At 36.2% G+C, this 18475-nt stretch overlaps 1 protein-coding gene across 2 annotated transcripts in view; it reads right to left on the bottom strand.

The window, feature by feature from the left end:
* The window catches only part of ZFYVE9 (zinc finger FYVE-type containing 9), a 133517-nt gene that overhangs the window by 109151 nt on the left and 5891 nt on the right, over nt 1–18475 (bottom strand). For both annotated transcript variants that reach the window (XM_067726110.1, XM_067726111.1), the window contains exons 2-3: nt 12281–12386; nt 6679–8780 (exon numbers count right to left, since the gene is read on the bottom strand). In XM_067726110.1, the coding sequence (XP_067582211.1) occupies nt 6679–8780; nt 12281–12350 (2172 nt within the window). In that variant the 5' untranslated portion in view covers nt 12351–12386. The remainder of the gene's footprint in view (nt 1–6678; nt 8781–12280; nt 12387–18475) is intronic.

The following is an 18475-nucleotide window of genomic DNA, read 5'->3' as shown; positions in this document are numbered from 1 at the left end:
ATTATACAGTACAGGGAAATACAGCCGTTATTTATAATAACTTTAAATGGAATATAGGGAATTCCCTGGTGGTCCAGTGGTTGTTAGGAATCTGCGCTTTCACTGCCAAGGGCATGGGTTCAATCCCTGGTCAGGGAACTAAGATCCTACAAGCCATGCAGTGCAGCCAAAAAAACCCGAGTATAATCTGTAAAAATACTGAATCACTATGTTATACATCTGAAACTAACATAATACTGTAAATCAACTATACTTTTTTATTTTTTTGATGTTGGAGGTAGGAGTTAATTAATTAATTAATTGATTTTGCTGTGTTGGGTCTTCGTTTCTGTGCAAGGGCTTTCTCTAGTTATGGCAAGCGGGGTCCACTCTTCATCGCGGTGCGCGGGCCTCTCACTATCGCGGCCTCTCTTGTTGCAGGGCACAGGCTCCAGACGCGCAGGCTCAGTAGTTGTGGCTCACAGGCCTAGTTGCTCCACGGCATGTGGGATCTTCCCAGACCAGGGCTCGAACCCGTGTCCCCTGCATTAGCAGGCAGACTCTCAACCACTGCGCCACCAGGGAAGCCCAATCAACTATACTTTAACTTTAAAAAAAAGACTATTAATTTCTTAAAGTAGATATGTCCAGGGAGCTGGACTAGGGACTAGGGATATGTAAAAGTAGGTAGAAGACTGCCATCTTTCAAGATATAAATATTACTTTGTTTAAAATAAAAATAGTACCAGGTCTCTTCATCCCATCTAAAAATGTGTGTTTTATTTTCAATTTCAACAGTTATTTTTAACATGATACTTTAATTCTTTAAAGTATTTTTCACTTAAACTAAAAATATACTATAATGACATAAATATCAAAATATTATTAAATATATAGTTCTTTTATAGACAAAATTACTCCTGACTACTATGGAACAGTAATTCAAATTAAAAGCACAGAGTAAAATACTGACTGTAGTTTGCCATTTTATACATAAACATATATAATATTATATAAATTATATAAACATTTGTTATATAAATATAAATTTATATAAAATATAACATTTTATAATTACATTTATAAATGTTCATTATATGTTAAATACCTATAATTCCCAGTGTGTAGAGGAAGACGGCTTTCTAGAACTATATTAAAAATTAATCTAGATCAGTTTTCAATATGTCATTTTGACATTATACATGTCATCAAGCTGTTTTAAACTAATGGGATGAAGATCATGTGTGGCTAAAAGGACTGGTACTATTGGAAATGAATCAAAAGGGAAAGAGTAACTGCAAAATAAAATCCCCAGTGTAGCCCACTTAAGTGGTACTGTGATACACAGCATCCCAGTCGAACTGAGATGATTTCCAGAAAACATACTTTCAGCACAGCACATTTCAAAATGTTTAATGGCATATTCTTCCCACAAAGTGACCTTGGTTAATCAAGTATGTTTAACAATAACTTTACAGAGATAAATCAGTGGCTAGCACAAACCTTTCCATTTCCTTTTCTTCCTTATTTAAACACAGACGTTCAGAGCTGCAAGGAAACAAAGATAAAGTCTATGCAATCCCCTCCTTTTACAGCAGAGGAAACAGAAGCCCAGAGCTGTTTCATACCCATTTCAGTGTTCTTTTCATACTACCTGTCCTACAGTTCTCTTCTCTGTCCTGTCTATTCAAATCACCATCTATTCAAACACAGTAAAAAAAAAACTCATCTATTTTGAATTCTACTTTTAAAGTCAGTTAATGTGGAAAAATAGTAAGTAAACTGGAGTGGTATATATTACTGTCACTAAATCTCTCCTTATTCCAGGACTTGGCACCCATATTGTTCTTTTCCTAATTTGTAGTTCAAGACCTGATAGGTGAAGTAAAACCTAAAATCCTGCTACCTTTACTAGATTCCCCCATCAACTGATAGCACCAATCACTGAGCATTTTGTCTTCCTTTCAAATTCCCAATCCTTTACCACCGTCCAAAACTGATGTTCACCCAAAGACCATGACTTATATTTCTAGTAAGCAATCCAAATACAGATAAATTTTGTTGCTATGTCCAGTGTAGTAAAAGAGCAAAGGGCTTTGGAGTCAGATAAATTTGTGTTAAAATCCATGCACTCTCATTTATAAGCTCTGAGAATTTAGGCAAGTTACCTAACCTTTCTGAGGCACATTTTTCTCCCCTGTAACTGTATCTCAGAGAATTGTGTTGTTAGACCAGATAAGCCTAGCATAAAGTGGAAGTGTTAAAAAAAAATGTTACTCTCATCTTTCACACCATCCTAAACAAAGTTTCTATGTTGTAAGTATCAGTTCAAGAATTTTTACTTTAAAGGCTATTCTTATGTCTACTTCAGTAGACAGAAGAGTCATTAACCAGCTAGCATCTCGTAAGTAACAACCTGCCACATAAGTGGCAGTAATGGATAAAGTGTGATAAAGCCTTGTGAATGACCAATAAAAAATAAAAAACTTTTCCTTTAAAAATTCTTCTCCACTTTCAAAAACCTCTTTCCTGTACTCTTAAACTCAAAAGCTTTTCTTAGGCCTTTGAAGTCAAATAATCAAATAAAAAAGGGTCAAAATATTCAGGGCAAATGGAACTTGACAGAGAATGAATAACCATATTCTGCTAGATTCAGTGATTTCTCTAGGAAATTATTATGGATATATAATAACAGTGATCATCTGAACTTAGAGGGCACCTTTCTGGAAGGGAGTTCCCTGTACCTTTTTCTTTTCCTCTGGCCGCGCCATGCTGCTTGCAGGATCTTAGTTCCCTGAACAGGAATTGAACCTGGGGCCACGGCAGTGAAAAGGGCTGAGCACTAACCACTGGATCACCAGGGAACTCCCCTCTGTACTCTTTCTATTCTGTAATTTATCACCTATCATACAGCCGAAGTAGAGATTACGCTGCTATAGAACAATTATCTAAATTAATAATGTGTGAAATCATAATATAAAACTCACATTTGCTGAGCATTTTAGAGTATGACATAGTTTTCCAATTAACAATGAAAACAAGAATAGAATCCAGATGTCCTGATGTCCATTACAACAATATAGAAATAAACTGCAGTATTTTAACACTTTCATAAATTCAACATAATTATTTTATATTCTTCTTAATGACATTATACCAAGATAAATGAATGTTGTAACAAGTATAATATCTACTACTCATCAAGACCTGGATATAGGCCCTATGTTTTGCTAAATAATTTCCCACAATTTTCTATTAACTCCTTCTATATTCAAGTGAATTTTTATCATGGCCCATTCTCCTGTACGATGATTTCCCTTTCCCTACTGCTAATTCTCCACCTGTGCTCTGCTGTGATCCCATTTTCCTCACATACTTTAGAACTGTGATCCATAAATTATATCCACTTTCTTATATCTCCTCCTCCAAACAGTCACTTATTTATTTTTTTTTTTGGCCGCACCACACGACATGCGGGATCTTAGTTCCCTGACCAGGGATGGAAACTGCGTCCCCTGCAGTGGAAGTGCAGAGTCTTAACCACTGGACTGCCAGGGAAGTCCCAAATAGTCACTTTTTGTATCATGATTTTCCTGACTCCTGCCATTCTGGGAAAAATTAAGCTCTCATTTCTCAACATGCCTAAAGCATTTTGTTCATACTGCTATTATGAACGAGGAGAGATGCTAGGAGAAGCAGTATGTCTGAAGGAAAGAGTCCTAGCTTTAAAGGTGGCTCTAGTACTTTCAAGCTGTGTGACCTTGGGCATATTCCTTGACCTCTTTGAGCCTCTAATTCTTGATCTGTCAAATAGTAAAAAATTAACCACCCATTCTACAAGACAGTAATGGGTATTCTACAAGACAGTAATGGAATGAATATAAAGCACACATAACTGGCTCTTAATACACTGTATTATAAATTGTTATGGGATGGTCTGTTTGTCTACTCAGATCAATAGTTCACAATGATTTTTTTAGCATTTTTGAAAAACTACAGGAAATCCAGACACTCCTCTCCCACACAGTGAAATCAGTGCCTCTGATTATAAACTCTATGAGGTCATACATTCCAATTTATGTATATCTGAATCTCCAGTACCTAGCCCAGAACCTTTCATATATTAGATGCTTAATATATGCTTGTTACAGTAAAGAGAATTTATTAGCTATAGATATTAAATAAAGAAATTATTGGAAATAACTGGATAGTAGATATATTAGAATGGAACAAACTAAATTTCTTTTTTCAACAGTAAACATTATTTTACAAAATCACATTGCTTGGGGTATTTTTCTAGCTAAATTCCAAGTATAATTTGATTAATTTACTATCTAGAAAAACTATAGCTAAGTTTATAAGCCCCTTTCTTCTGAGGAGCTCAAGGATTTTTACAGACATTACCTCAACAATCCTAGAACATCCCTGAGGAAAATGGAGATGGAAAAAGAAAAAAAGATGGAATATGAATCCATAATCCATATGAAGCCATAAATTTATAAATTCTGCAAATTCCACTCAGCAAAAATTCCATGTAATTTTTCAGCTTATGTGCATTTTGCCCCATTTTCTTTCTGAATCCACCTAAGTTACCTATTTAGTCATTACATCAGTATATGCTGGTCTGGAACAAAAGCATTTTTATTATTTGCTTAAGCAAAATTTTGGAATTTCCCTGGTGGTCCAGTGATTAAGAATCCGCCTTCCAATGCAGAGGATGCAGGTTCGATCCCTGGTCGGGGAACTAAGATCCCACATGCCGTGGGGCAACTAAGCCCGCGCACCACAACTAGACAGCCCACATGCCGCAACTACTGAGCCTGCACACTCTGGAGCCCATGCACCACAATGAGAGAGCCCGCACACCACAACTAGAGAGCCTGTGCACTCTGGAGCCCACGTGCCGCAACTACTGAGCCTGCATGCTCTGGAGCCCACATGCCACAACTAGAGAGAAGCCCGCATGCCGCAACAAAGAGCCCACCCGCCACAACGAAAGATCCCGTGTGCCACAACTAAGACCCGACACAGCCTAAATAAATAGATAAATAGGAAGGAAATTTTAAAAAAACAAGCAAAAATTTCTGAAAGTGTTATACACAGTAAGCAAAACATAGAACAACGAAAAAATGATGACTCTAATCTCCTAACAGAAAACTGTTCAGGCTACTGACCATAGGTTTACTTCAGACTGCGAAATATTTAGGAATTAGACACATTATTTTCTCCAAATTTTAATAATCAGAGACTAACAGCCCAGTTTCAGCTTTAACTACTTTCTGCTCCCCATCATTTGGTTCTTTTGTTCTAGGACCCTATAGTAGCCCTTTTTGAATGCCCACCCAGGAACCATTCTCCCCCTTTTCCTTATTAAGAGAATCCCACTTTTGTTGAGGCAACACTGGGCTCAGCCCCCGGGGATGAATCATGATTGATCTTAGCCAATCCTGGCAATCCTGTTCCCTGTTGTCAGTCATTGGTTTAAATTGGACCTGTGGTCTAGAACTGGCTAATAAATTGAAAGAAGTTGCTGGGGATTCTTTCTACCCTGATGAGAGGGCAGCAAGAGGAATAGGCTCTTTTGCCACCAACCAATTTCTCTGCATTTGGGAAGTAGTCAGGTTGGACTTGATGCTTAAAGCTGTGCCACTATCTTGAGACCACGAGGGAAAGGCCAAGAGAACTTCAGTGATCCTGACTCTACACCCAGACATAACAGAGTCTCTGTTTTCAGGCCTCTTGTTATATGAAATAAATGTTACTTTTGTCTAAGTAACTGAGGGCCAGATATTCTGTTCCTTGAAGTTCAAGTCAACTGAATTAATACAGACAGACCAATAAATCAGGCAAGAAGGAAAGTAGAGGTTAATTACTGAGTACTTACTATTACATGTAATTTCATTTAATCTTCACAACAGCCCGATGAAAATTATCTTTTGATTCATTTTTTATGAAAAAATAAAACTTAATAAAGTTATATAGTTAAAAGTAACAAAGCTGAAGTTCAAATCCAGAACTGACACCAAACCTTACATTCTTTTTAAAAATACAAAATCCCATTTCCTCCTTGTTTACTTACAGTTCTTGTTTAAAAAACAGACTAGTATATTGATGTGGTACTAGCTAACAGAATTTAGGGAGAGCTAAGGAATATCACCTATTCTTATAACCTTGTCACAAGGATCTATAGTCTTCAACTCTTTTTTGTATCAAAGTTATATGGGGGGGAAAGACAAAAATATATATGTGTACCAAAAGTTCCAGAATGTCTAGTACAATGGCAAAAATCCTATAGCAAAAACTGGGATGGATTCTAAGTATAATATCCAATTACTCAAGAATTAAAAAATATGAAGTCAATCACAAACATTTCTTAAATCAAAAGAATAACTTCCTTATTTCAAGCTATTCCGTTAACCAAGTATCAATACAGTAACCAAAGTTACCACTTCCTCAGTTCTCATCTATTCATGAAAACTGATTCAGCTTAAGTCTTCACAACAAAAAAAAAATTATATAAACACTAAGAATCAGCAAGGTGATTTTTCATTTGGAAATTTACTAGAATTGCATGCTCAAAAACTATTTATGATGTCATCTCAAGGAGAAGTATGTTCACCTTATATTACCTTTATTAATTTCTAATTGAGCATTACAAAATGCACACGCCAGATTCCTGAGCTGATACACCCAACTTACCTTCCCACATGCTCTGCAATGATGCCTCCTTTTGGTGAATGTAAACCTGGCTTCACATTTCATGCAATTTGGAGCCTGAGAATCTGGTACCCATACTGGAGCCACTTCACCCAGAGTGGTAAATGGCTTTCTAGCAGAAATTCCAAACTGACCAGCTCTGAGATCATTATCTGGGCTTTCTGGAGGTAATGCAACGCACTGTCTACTGGATATCCCAGACTCATAACTTTCTAAATGTTCCCCATTTGTATCAGCGATAGAGATATTTCCCAAAGAGGCATTGCATACATTGGTTGCTGAGTTTTCCCCTAATTTTGCTTTCCCAAGAACATCATTTTTGTTTTTAATATTATTTCCACTGTTTGCAGGAAGGTCATTTTGTAAATGGTCTGATAATGGCTTTGGAATTTGAAGTTTAAGATTAGAAGGTTGCTTGGGTCTTGCACCACCAAAAGGAACACTGATAGATTGCAGGTTTGCTACTATCTTGGGTGAAGACTGCCCAAGCACTGATGGAACCTGGCTACAGAAATTGTGTAAGTAATTTTTCTTCATTAGGTCACCAGTGCTGTTTAAAAGTAGTCCACTCCCTTCTGTGGCTTCATTTCCTCTCTGTTCATAAATATTTGAGTAGCATTCTGACTTGCTCTCCTCTATTTCCTTTTCTTCTGTTACTGAATCTTCTTTGGAAGGTAAAGTCTTTGGAACAAAACAAACAACTGGGCTCTGCATTCCATAGGAATCACAACAGTTAGATAGTGAATTTGCTGCTGGTGTATCCATAACAGTGGAGAAATCGCATCCTTCACTTTCATTCATGCAAGTTTGTTTTAAATCTAGACCTGCTTCTGCCATTCTATCACACTCTCCTCCACTATCATCATAAGTATCTTCAGGCTGATTCATGTGCAGAAACTTCTCATTTTCTTTATTTACTTGGCTGTCATTCATCTTGTTTGGTTTAGTCAATTTCCAATTAATCATCTCCTGAGATTCAGAGAAATGCTCAGTCATATTAAGAAGTTCTGTAGTGCCAAGAATTTCTTCATGTTTACAGCCTTCATTTTCATCAGCTCTAACTTCACCAGGCACAAGGCAATCTGAAAACTGTTCACCGTTATCATCCCTGCCAGACCCATTAGGCATGTGAGCTTTGACAAGCAAAGGTAAACCAGACTGGATGGATTCTTCAGTTGTTCTTTCCTCTGCTGGCTCTTTTTTCACCAAAATTCCCTCACTCAAGTGGGAAAAGGAGTTTGGACTCCCTAGATCTGTCCTAGGAGAGCTGGTTTTGCCAGTGAGAACCTCATCTGGTGTAGAGTCCTCTTGCTTTACAGCAGGACCTTCATCTGTTCCCTGGGATGAGATTACTGAATCTGGTGTTAAACTTGTAATCACAGACATGGTGGGGTCTCTATCTATATTTTCATCATCCTGTAACTGTGAAGGGGTACAGACATTGGCTAGATTATCAGATGAAGTAGTACATATGTATTTAACAGAATCCCCCTCTGCATTTGGTCTACTCAATGGATCCATTTGTTTCTCTGAGTTCATATCTTTTTCAGTGGACCCATTTACACTTAAACTAAATTGATCAGTTTGTCTGTTTTCGTTATCCAGTGAACAGCTAAAAGCATCCATGAGGGATTGACTATTATAATTATTACAATCCTGCAAATCGCTTTGTGATGTCCTTTTATCACAGTTATGCATGACGGCTACAACAAGAACGCTCTTCTCATCTGGCAGACAAGGAAGGTTTCCACATTTCTTCTCTCCCACTTCGACAGTACCGCATTGATCATCTTGATTACAGTTCCTCTTAATTAACTGGTCTTCTGCAACTGCATTTTCATCAATCCACATTGTGTTGGTCTCTGGATTCAGACTACAGTCCTGTCCATTAGCACAATGGTCCTCTCCCTCTGTGTTAAGAGGAGCTGAATGAGCCAGGGAGAAGACTTTCAGCTGTGGCTGTGACTCAGAAACTGTAGGTTCATTCACACTGGCCAATGCAGGGTTAAACGACAGTCGGGGAGAAGGGGGATCTAGAATCTTATTCCACCTTGTATCCAATAAAATAGGAGAAACGGTTTCATCTGAAAAAATAAATAATTATAATAAGTCTGCTGGTAACACTGATAAGGCTAGGACTAAGTTAATCAACTACATTTGCAAATATGCCCTGAAATTAAAATATTCCTAGGATATGTGAAAACAGAATATTCCTAGGGTATGAAGTTTCTAATTTCTAGCTAAGGATAAGAAAATACATTTAAGACTGTTCCCTGTATTATATATCACCAAATGGTAATATCTCAGAACATTCCAAACAACAAAAGAATTCTACTTCAATCTAGTTGGCATAATTAAAGTGGCCCCCACGCTGTACTTTGGGGCTGGGGAGGGGAGGGCAATAATGGGGAAGGCCTTGGACTGGCCCAGCACAACATGGGGTAGGGGGCTAATCTAAGGTGGAAGAAAAATCAGAACAGTGATGAGGATACAGTAATTGAGTGGGAAGGAAAACAAAGGAATTTTCTGTGGAGATGGCATGCTCTGTAATCTACATCATGACTGAGATGTGCTTACATGGATATATCTCTTGGTCAGAACTGTACAGTTAAGATCTACACATTTCAATGTATAAATTTTATCTTCAAAAAATTGTAAAAAATAACAATGAAGCAGGGAGGAGCAAATGAAGATATATAAATGAAAAATGGCAGAATGTCAATCACTGCTGAAGTTGGGTAATGGGTACACTAGAGTTTATTACACTCTTCTATTTACTTTGTATATGTTTGAAATTTGCCCACAATAATAAGCTAAAAAGTTTGTTACAGCATGTGAAATTCTGCTTATAACCATGTCACAATACATTATTATTTAGGTTCATATTTACACTATTATCTGAGGAAATTTGGCAGAAAGTATCATTTGCCATATTAAAACAACCTTCTTATATTCTACCAATAAGCATAATCTCATTTAATGTTTCTGTTTATTTTTTAATAGATCATAACTATGATGGCATTTTCCCAAGTTATTGTGCTATGTGTCTAATTAGAGAAATAAGAAATTATGCACTTATTGCTTTTCCTGTTTTCCTATAGTAAATATGATAATCAGAGCCCTGAAGTTATACAGACATGCTTTCCTCTCATAAATCTTTAATGCTCCCTTAGCACCTTGTTCATATCTCTATTAAAGCATTTATTACACTGCATTGCAATGGTTTATTTACCTGACTTTTTCAGGTAGAAACCACTTATTTCCATCAATGTAAATCCTTGCTTTGCACAGCGCCTGATATGTAGTAGGTAGCATATATTTATTGTAGCACCATGAATATATGCTATGTGAGTATCTACCACTGTAAAAGCATTGGGTGGACTTTGAGATTAAATGATAGCTCCAAGAAGTATATAATCTAGTTGGAAAAATAAGAAATAGATACAATACACATGAATCGCTAACTAGCAGTACAGAATAGCATAAGTATTCAAAAACTATTATGTAGTAGTAGAAAATAAATTGAGAGGACAAAGGTATTTTACAGGCTGAGGCAGCAAGCTTGAATTCATGGAAGCAGGAGGAAATGGGCTGGGCTTCAAGGACAATTTTACAAAAAGTTTGGAAAACAGGGCATTCGTAAGAGGGGAACAAGTAAAAGTACAGCCCCAAACACAACAATCTGAGAAAGCAATTAAGTAAATCAGTTTGGGTTGAAAGAAGAATTAGTGTAAGAAAGTAGTGAAAAGAAGCTAGAAAGGTCAGATTGTAAAGGCCATAAAAAATCAGATTGCGTGAAGAATGGGCTTAATATGCTCTGAGTGTTAAATCCTGAGTTTACCAAATTTGGGCTAGCAGAGACTTGAGATTTGGTAACATGTATTTCCTTTAAAAAAAGAAATCGTATTTCCAAGCTGGTTCACAGAAATAAAAAAGAAACACTGCCTCTTATAAGAATATTTAATAATATTCAAACAGAAATGATAATGTATTAAAAATTTCATTATTTAACCACCAACTGGGTATAATGTTAATTATCTAATGTCATCACAGTTTGTGTGTGGTACATTTTTCATTTAAAGGAGGAAATTAACATGAAATGAGAAAACACTTTTAAAAAAATATATTTGGAAAGGTACCAGGCTAGAGGTGGTAGTTTTAATGCAACTGGTACTGAGATGTTTAAAAAATAGTTGAAAACAAATGAAGAGCATAGTTACAAACAAGCTGGCTTCTGAAATTATTCTCCTTCTAAAGGAGTTATTTTGGTAAGCAAATGCTATATTTCAAACTAAAATGACAATTTTTACTGACTCAACAAAAATGTACTGCAAATCAACTATATACAAAATACCCTACTAGAATCTACAGAAGTCACAAAGAGACTGATGTAAAGAACAAATAATTTTATTAATGAGAGTCAATGGTATTCTAGAAGAATAGTATTCACAGGATTAGGTGTAGCATTTGTGTAGATGACAAATAACTGTGATAGGGCCAAACCAAAGAAGGGATTGAGAAAATACTTGTATAAATGACTGAAACTAAGAGGATAATATACCTTCCACCTTGGTATGTATAAAGCCCACCTAGATCCCAAGAAATCCAAAAAGATTCGGTTTCACGTTTACATGAATCAGGAGTTAGGCTAGGGTCACGGGTTAGCTTTGGGTCATCAACGGTAAAATGTAAGAGCAGGCCATTCCAGGTATCTTTCTTCTCCCTTCTTACCCCCATGAGCACATATCTTTTTAATGCTTGCTCTAGCATAGGCCCAAAACAACAAAATCAAAACTAATCTCTCTTCCCAACTGCTATCAAAGAACAACCTGAATCACCAGATTTAGTAAAGGTTTGGAGACTACTACTAAAATCATGGGCTTTAGATGGAAATATATCACTCTGTAAACTTGTTACATGCCATTTTCTGTTAGAAACCAAGAACACCAGGGAAGCAGGATAAAGTGAAAGACAGATATTTAATTATGGCTTACACATTCTAGTCATACTGACAGGTGAATTTAAGGAAAATTCCCTAAATGAAGTGAATCTTTAGCAGACATTTTTAGACTGGGCCTTGAGAATATATAATTTAATTAACCATTTGGTAGATACTTAAAAATGTAAATCTTTTAAAATTAGGTTTAAAATGGATCTTGCTTTATTGGTCAATCAATATGAAAGAAGCTATTTTCTTAACTTGGGAAATACAATCACACATTCTAAAGCTTTTCCTGACCATAAATTGGATTCTAACCCTGCACTTATGAACAAACTAACTTGGGGAAGATGCTTAACCTTTCTGTGCCTCTATCTTCATCTGTAAAATGTAGGTAAGATTTACTTTCATGGGATTATTTTAAAGATTAAATGATATAATCCATGTGAATGATTTAGCATAGTATCTGGCACACAGTTAGTGCTAACAAAAATGTTAGTTCTTCCTCTGAATATTAATATATAATACTATCATTATTGAGGCATTGGACCTTCCTTTCTTTTTTTTAAGTACTGCATCCTCTTATAATCCCACATTTTCTATATCATAAATACATTCAAACAGAGTCACCAAGTAAATTCTCACCTTCGTTTTGTTCAAATTCATCTAACACCTTGTCCAGGTTGTAAGCTTCTGCTTGGAAGTAATTCTCCATCGGTGAGAAAACACCACTCAAGAGACTTGTTTAAATCTAGAAAATAGATCAAATTTGTATTACACTTTCAATTATTAAAATATTATTTATAGACATTACAACTGGTAAAACAGAAATACAAAGGATCTTAAGACTACGATGAACAATTACATGCTAATAAATGGGACAACCTAGAAAAAATGGATAAATTCCTAGACATATACACCCTACCAACAATGAATCATAAAAAAAAAAGAAAATCTGAACAGACCAATTACTAATAAGGTGATTGGATCACTAATTAAAAAACATCCCATAATACACTCTCTGATGCCAAACTATACTACAAAACTACAGTAATCAAAATAGTATAGTACTCACACAAAAACAGACACATAGATCAATGGAAGAGAACAGAGAGCCCAGAAATAAATCCACACTTGTATGGGCAATTAATTTATGACAAAGGGAATGGGGCAAAGACAGCCTGTTCAATAAATGGTGTTGGGAAAACTGGACAGCTACATGCAAAAAAAAAAAAAAATTAAACCGACTACTTTCTCACACCATATACAAAAATAAACTCAAAATGGATAAAAAGACTTGAGTGTTAAGACCTGAAACCATAAAACTAGAAGAAAAGATAGGCAATATGCTCTTTAACATCAGTCTTAGCAGTTTTTTGGGGGTATGTCTCTTCAGGCAAAGAGAAACAAAAGCAAAAGTAAACAAATAGAACCACATCAAACTAAAAAGCTTTTGCCCAGCAAAGAAAACTATCAACAAAACCAAAAGGCTGCCTACTGAATGGGAGAAGATATTTGCAAATGATATATCCAACAAGGGATTAGTATCCAAAATATACAAAGAACTCATACAAGTTAACATCAAAAAAAGAAAAATTAAAAGTGGGCAGAGGATCTGAATAGACATTTTTCCAAAGAAGACATAAGATGGCCAACAGGCACATGAAAAGATGCTCAGCATCACCAATCATTGGGGAAATGTAAATCAAAACCATAAAGATATCATCACACCTGTCAGAATGGCTATCATCAAAAAGAAAACAAATAACAAGTGCTGGAGAGAATGCTGAGAAAAGAGAACCCTTGTGCACTACTGGTAAAAATGTAAATTGATTCAGCCACTACAGAAAACAGTATGAAGTTTCCTCAAAAAATTAAAAACATAACTACCATATAACCCAGCAATTCCATTTCTAGGTACGCAACCAAAGGAAAGAAAATCAATATCTGGAAGAGAGTCTGCACCTCCATGTTCACTGCAGCATTATTTACAACAGCTAAGACATGGAAACAACCGAAATACCCATCAAAAGATCAATGGATACAGAAAACGTGGTGTGTTTGTGCATGCGTGTGTGCGTGCACTAGTGTGTATAAGATAGAATATCATTCAGCCATTAAAAGGAAGGAAGTCCTGTCATTTTCAACACCATGGATGGACCTTGAGGGCATTATGCTAAGTGAAATAAGTCAGAGAAAGCAAATACCAGATGAACTCACTTATACGTGGATTCCAAAACAACCAAACTCACAGAAACAGAGAACAGATTCAGTGTTGCCAGAGGCAGGGTATAAGGGATGACGGAAACAGGTGAAGGTGGTCAAAAGTTACACACTTCCAATTATAAGATAAATAAGTTCTAGGGATATAATATACAGCATGGTAGGTATAGTTAACAATACTGCATCATATATCTGAAAGTAGCTAAGAGAGGTAATCTTAAAAGCTCTCATCAAAAGAAAAAAATGTATAACTATGTGAGGTGATGGATGTTAAGTAAACTTATTGTGGTAATCATTTCACAATATACACATATATTAAATCATTACATTGTGCAACTTAAACTAATACAATGTTATAAGATCTGACTAACATACATCATGGAATGATTGAATTTTGTGAACATCCATCATCTCATATAGATACAAAATAAAAGAAAAAAATTTTATCCTTGTGTTGCAAACTCTTAGGATTTACTCACTTAACAACTTTCATATATAACATACAACAGCATTAATTATATTAATCATGTTGTATATTACATCCCTAGTACTTATTTATCTTATAACTGGAAGTTTCTACCTTTTGACCACCTTCATCTAATTCTCCCTCCTCCCACCCTATGCCTCTGATAACCACAAATTTGGTGTCTTTTTCTGTTTGTTTTTTTGTTGTTCTTGAAGTGTAACTGACCTACAATACTATGTTAGTTCCCAGTGTACAACGTAGCAATTTACTATCAATATTTCTATAAATTACAAAATGATCACCATGGTCAACTTCTATCTATTAATTGGCTCCTGTTAGGTAATTTAAGTTTAGGTAGACAAGCAGGCTGCATAATCTATGAATGGTTTTTCTTAAATCTGTCTTTTGTGTCTAATGACTTACAGTTCAAAAAACTTTCATATACATGCCATTTTTTTAATAAAGACTGCATATTTAGACTGTCCAATGCAAAGAGATGAATAAAATTTCTCACAACACACAATCTAGCATACTTAATATACACCTACAATAGTTAGCATTTCATGGTCATTATATGTAAAATATTAGTAAACAAACAATCAGATCAACATATTTATAGTGCATCTACTGTATGCAGGGTACTGGGATCAACTGAAGTCTCAGATATCATCCCTAACATCAAGAATCTTAACATTTACTTAATGGTAAACAATGCTAAATAAGAAAATTTAAATAATAATAAATGATTTTAATAACAACACAGCACAAGAGACACAGGTACTACGTGATTAATCTGTCAGATAAATTAACAGATAAGTGTACCTGAATAAGTACTGTAAAAGTTCAAGAAATGGGAACTTCCCTGGTGGTCCAGTGGCTAAGACTCCACACTCCCAATGCAGGGGGCCCGGGTTCGATCCTCGGTCAGGGAACTAGATCCCACATGCTGCAACTAAGAGTCTGCACGCCACAGCTAAAGATCCCTCGTGCCACAACTAAGACCCGCGCAGCCAAATAAATAAATAAAATAAATATTTTAAAAGTTCAAGAAATGGACCAGATCACGAGTCTGGATGGTCAAGAAATCCATTATTTATGGATTTGAGCTGAGTCTGGAAGGACAGATAAAATTTTAACAGATAACCCCAGAGAGGAAGATGCAGAAGTGAAATTTCAAACAGGGAGAGACATGCAAGGAGTAATCTAGGAATAGGCAATTATTGAGGGATCAGTGAAATTGGAGCAAGGATTTATTTACATGGGTAACAGCAGGACACAGCTGGAAACACAGACAGGCATCATATTATGGAAGCCCTGGAATGCCAGTCTGAGAAAGATACTGTTTATACTTTAAGCAATGGGAAGTACTATAGCATAATGGATAAGAACATGAACTCTAGGACTCGACTGTCCAAGTTCTAATCCTAGTTTCTAACTCATAGTATATGACTTTGGGGAAGTTAATCAATTTACCTGAGACTTAATTTTCATCTATAAAACTGAGTAATAATAGTACATACCAAAAGATTAAATAAATTGACATAGGTAACACATTTAAAACACTGCCTGGCACATGATAAGTGCTTCATAAGCAATTATTTAAGTTTTTAAGCCTTGGAGTTGATCATTTTATTATAAAATAAATAACCTAACAACAGTGATTACACAGGCTAGTTTTCAGCCCCATCCTGCCTTCCACTAATTTATTGAGCACCTATTATGTGTAGACACTATGCTTGGTGCTGGAACACTACTTGAATATACATTTCTTCAATGTACCATGCCCTTTTCCTCTTCAAGACCTTTTATCTGTCTCCCCCTCCTTGCCACAATAACTCTGCATCTTTTAGCTCTTAGCTCAAAAAAAAGAAGTCTTCCCTGAACCCCTAAAAAAAGTGATCTCCCCTTATAATCTCTCACAGCACCTCCACTTTTCCTTTTATAATAATTATCACAATCTATAAACATACATTGGTGTGATTATTTGATTAATGTCAATCTCTCCCACCAGACTGTAGACACCACAAAGACACCCACTAGACTGTGTTCACCATGTGATTCCCACAGAACCTGATGTGGTACCTATTCAATAAACACCTGTGGAATGAATAAATGAACAGTATAAACAGTTAGTGTTTATACTCTGTTTACACTCAAGAAGTTGTGTTAAACTTCAATTAAAATTATTGATTATGATTGATAATTATTGATTGATTATGATCGATAATTATTGATTATCTAAAACAGATGCTTTTAGGTAAACAGTTAGTGGGGAAGAAAATATTCACAATGCCTCAAAATATCATTTCACAGATGACTTATTACTTCCAAAGGAGAAAATGTATGTTTACAGTGAAGAGATGCAGTAATCACTACCTTAATCAAATGATCAAGCTTAGCATCACTAACAGTTTAACAAGCTGACAATATGTATCTCCTGATGTGATGCAATAAACTTAAAACATCACCCACAGTTATTCTTCTCCAAACTGTTTAATCTGAATTGAATCACGAACAATTACAAATCTAGAATGTGAGGCATTCTGTAAGACAGCTGTCCTGGACTCTTCAAAAAATTCGGTGTTATGAAAAACAAGATCATTCTGAATTGAGAGAGACTAAAGAGATTAAACAACCAAATGCTATGCATAAACACTAACTGGATCCTAGATCAAGAAAAATACACAAATAGGGACTCCCTGGCGGCGCAGTGGTTAAGAGTCTGCCTGCCAATGCAGGGGACACGGGTTTGAGCCCTGGTCCAGGAGGACCCCACATGCCACGGAGCAACTAAGCCCGTGCGCCACAACTACGGAGCCTGTGCTCTAGAGCCTGCAAGACACAACTGCTGAGCCCGCGCACCTAGAGTGCGTGCTCCACAACAAGAGAAGCCACCACAATGAGAAGCCTGCGCACCACAACGAAGAGTTGTCCCTGCTCGCTGCAACTAGAGAAAGCCCGAGCGCCACCAACTAGAGAAAGCCCAAGCGCAGCGATGAAGACCCAGCGCAGCCAAAAATAAATTAATTTAAAAAAAAAGAAAATACACAAATACCCATACACAGCAAAAAAAAAAAAAAAGACATTTAAGGAATAATCAGGGGAATTTGGACTATACATTAGTATTACATTGAATTAATAATCATTTTTTTGGATGTGATAATGGTATTTAAATTTTGTATGCGAATGTCCTTACTCATAGGAGATGCCTGCTGAACTATTTAGGGAAGAAGTGTTATGTTATCCGTAACTAACTTTCAAATAATAACTTTCAAATAATTCAGGAAAAAAGTATGTGAGTGTGAGGGAGTGGCAAGGGTGGAGGAGGTGAGGAGAGAGGTGCTCAAGAAAGAGACAAAATGGTAAAAACTGATGAATCTGGTGAAGGATATATGGGTCTTCACTGTACTATTCTTTCAACTTTTCTATAGGCTTGAAATTTTTTAAAAGAAAAGGTAAAAAGTGTACTGAGCTTGTGGTGGGAAGCATTCCTTCCCACTTTGAATACAGAAATTCTAGACAAAATAGATTATTTTTAAAGAGTTTATACAGTGAAATTCAAAAACAAGAAAGAGAAATATGCCATTAACCAAGAAGAAATCAAGCCACGGCGATGAGTGAGAACTGAAGTGTGGCAGTTCACAGAGGTTACAGAACTAGACAGCAACCTTCAGACCTGGGATTTGAAAGCTAGCAGGTAGGATGGGAAGTATGTGCTATAAACTTCTAGAAGTTTCTGCATTACAGAAGGCCAGACTGGGCTCTCTGCATAAAGCCAGGAGCTGGAGAAAAAAGTGCCCCAAGTGGCCCCAAGACTCAGCAATGGTGCAGGATGGAATAGTGCGCCAATAAAATCAACTTTCAGAAATCAGAATTCCTAGCCTGTTCCTCCCTCAGGATTGGTAATGAAACTAAGTCTTCCCATTCATGAACATAACATGGTTTATCTCCTCTTCTTCAGCTCTCCTCTTCCTGTGACTTGCAGTAATGTTTTTAATTTTAAGAAGTCATTAAATATGGGACAGTGGGGAGAGAAGAATGCATGTGACTGTAAAGGAGTAGCACAGGGGATATATCCGTGGTGATAGAATCGTGCTGTATCTTAAATTGTAATGGTGGTTACATAAATCTACCTGTGATAAATGGGAGAG

The sequence above is a fragment of the Pseudorca crassidens genome, chromosome 2 (assembly GCF_039906515.1).
Source record: "Pseudorca crassidens isolate mPseCra1 chromosome 2, mPseCra1.hap1, whole genome shotgun sequence".
Classification (NCBI taxonomy): Eukaryota; Metazoa; Chordata; class Mammalia; order Artiodactyla; family Delphinidae; genus Pseudorca; species Pseudorca crassidens.
The sequence above is the reverse complement of the archived record's forward strand: the minus strand, read 5'-3'. Positions and strand labels throughout refer to the sequence as shown.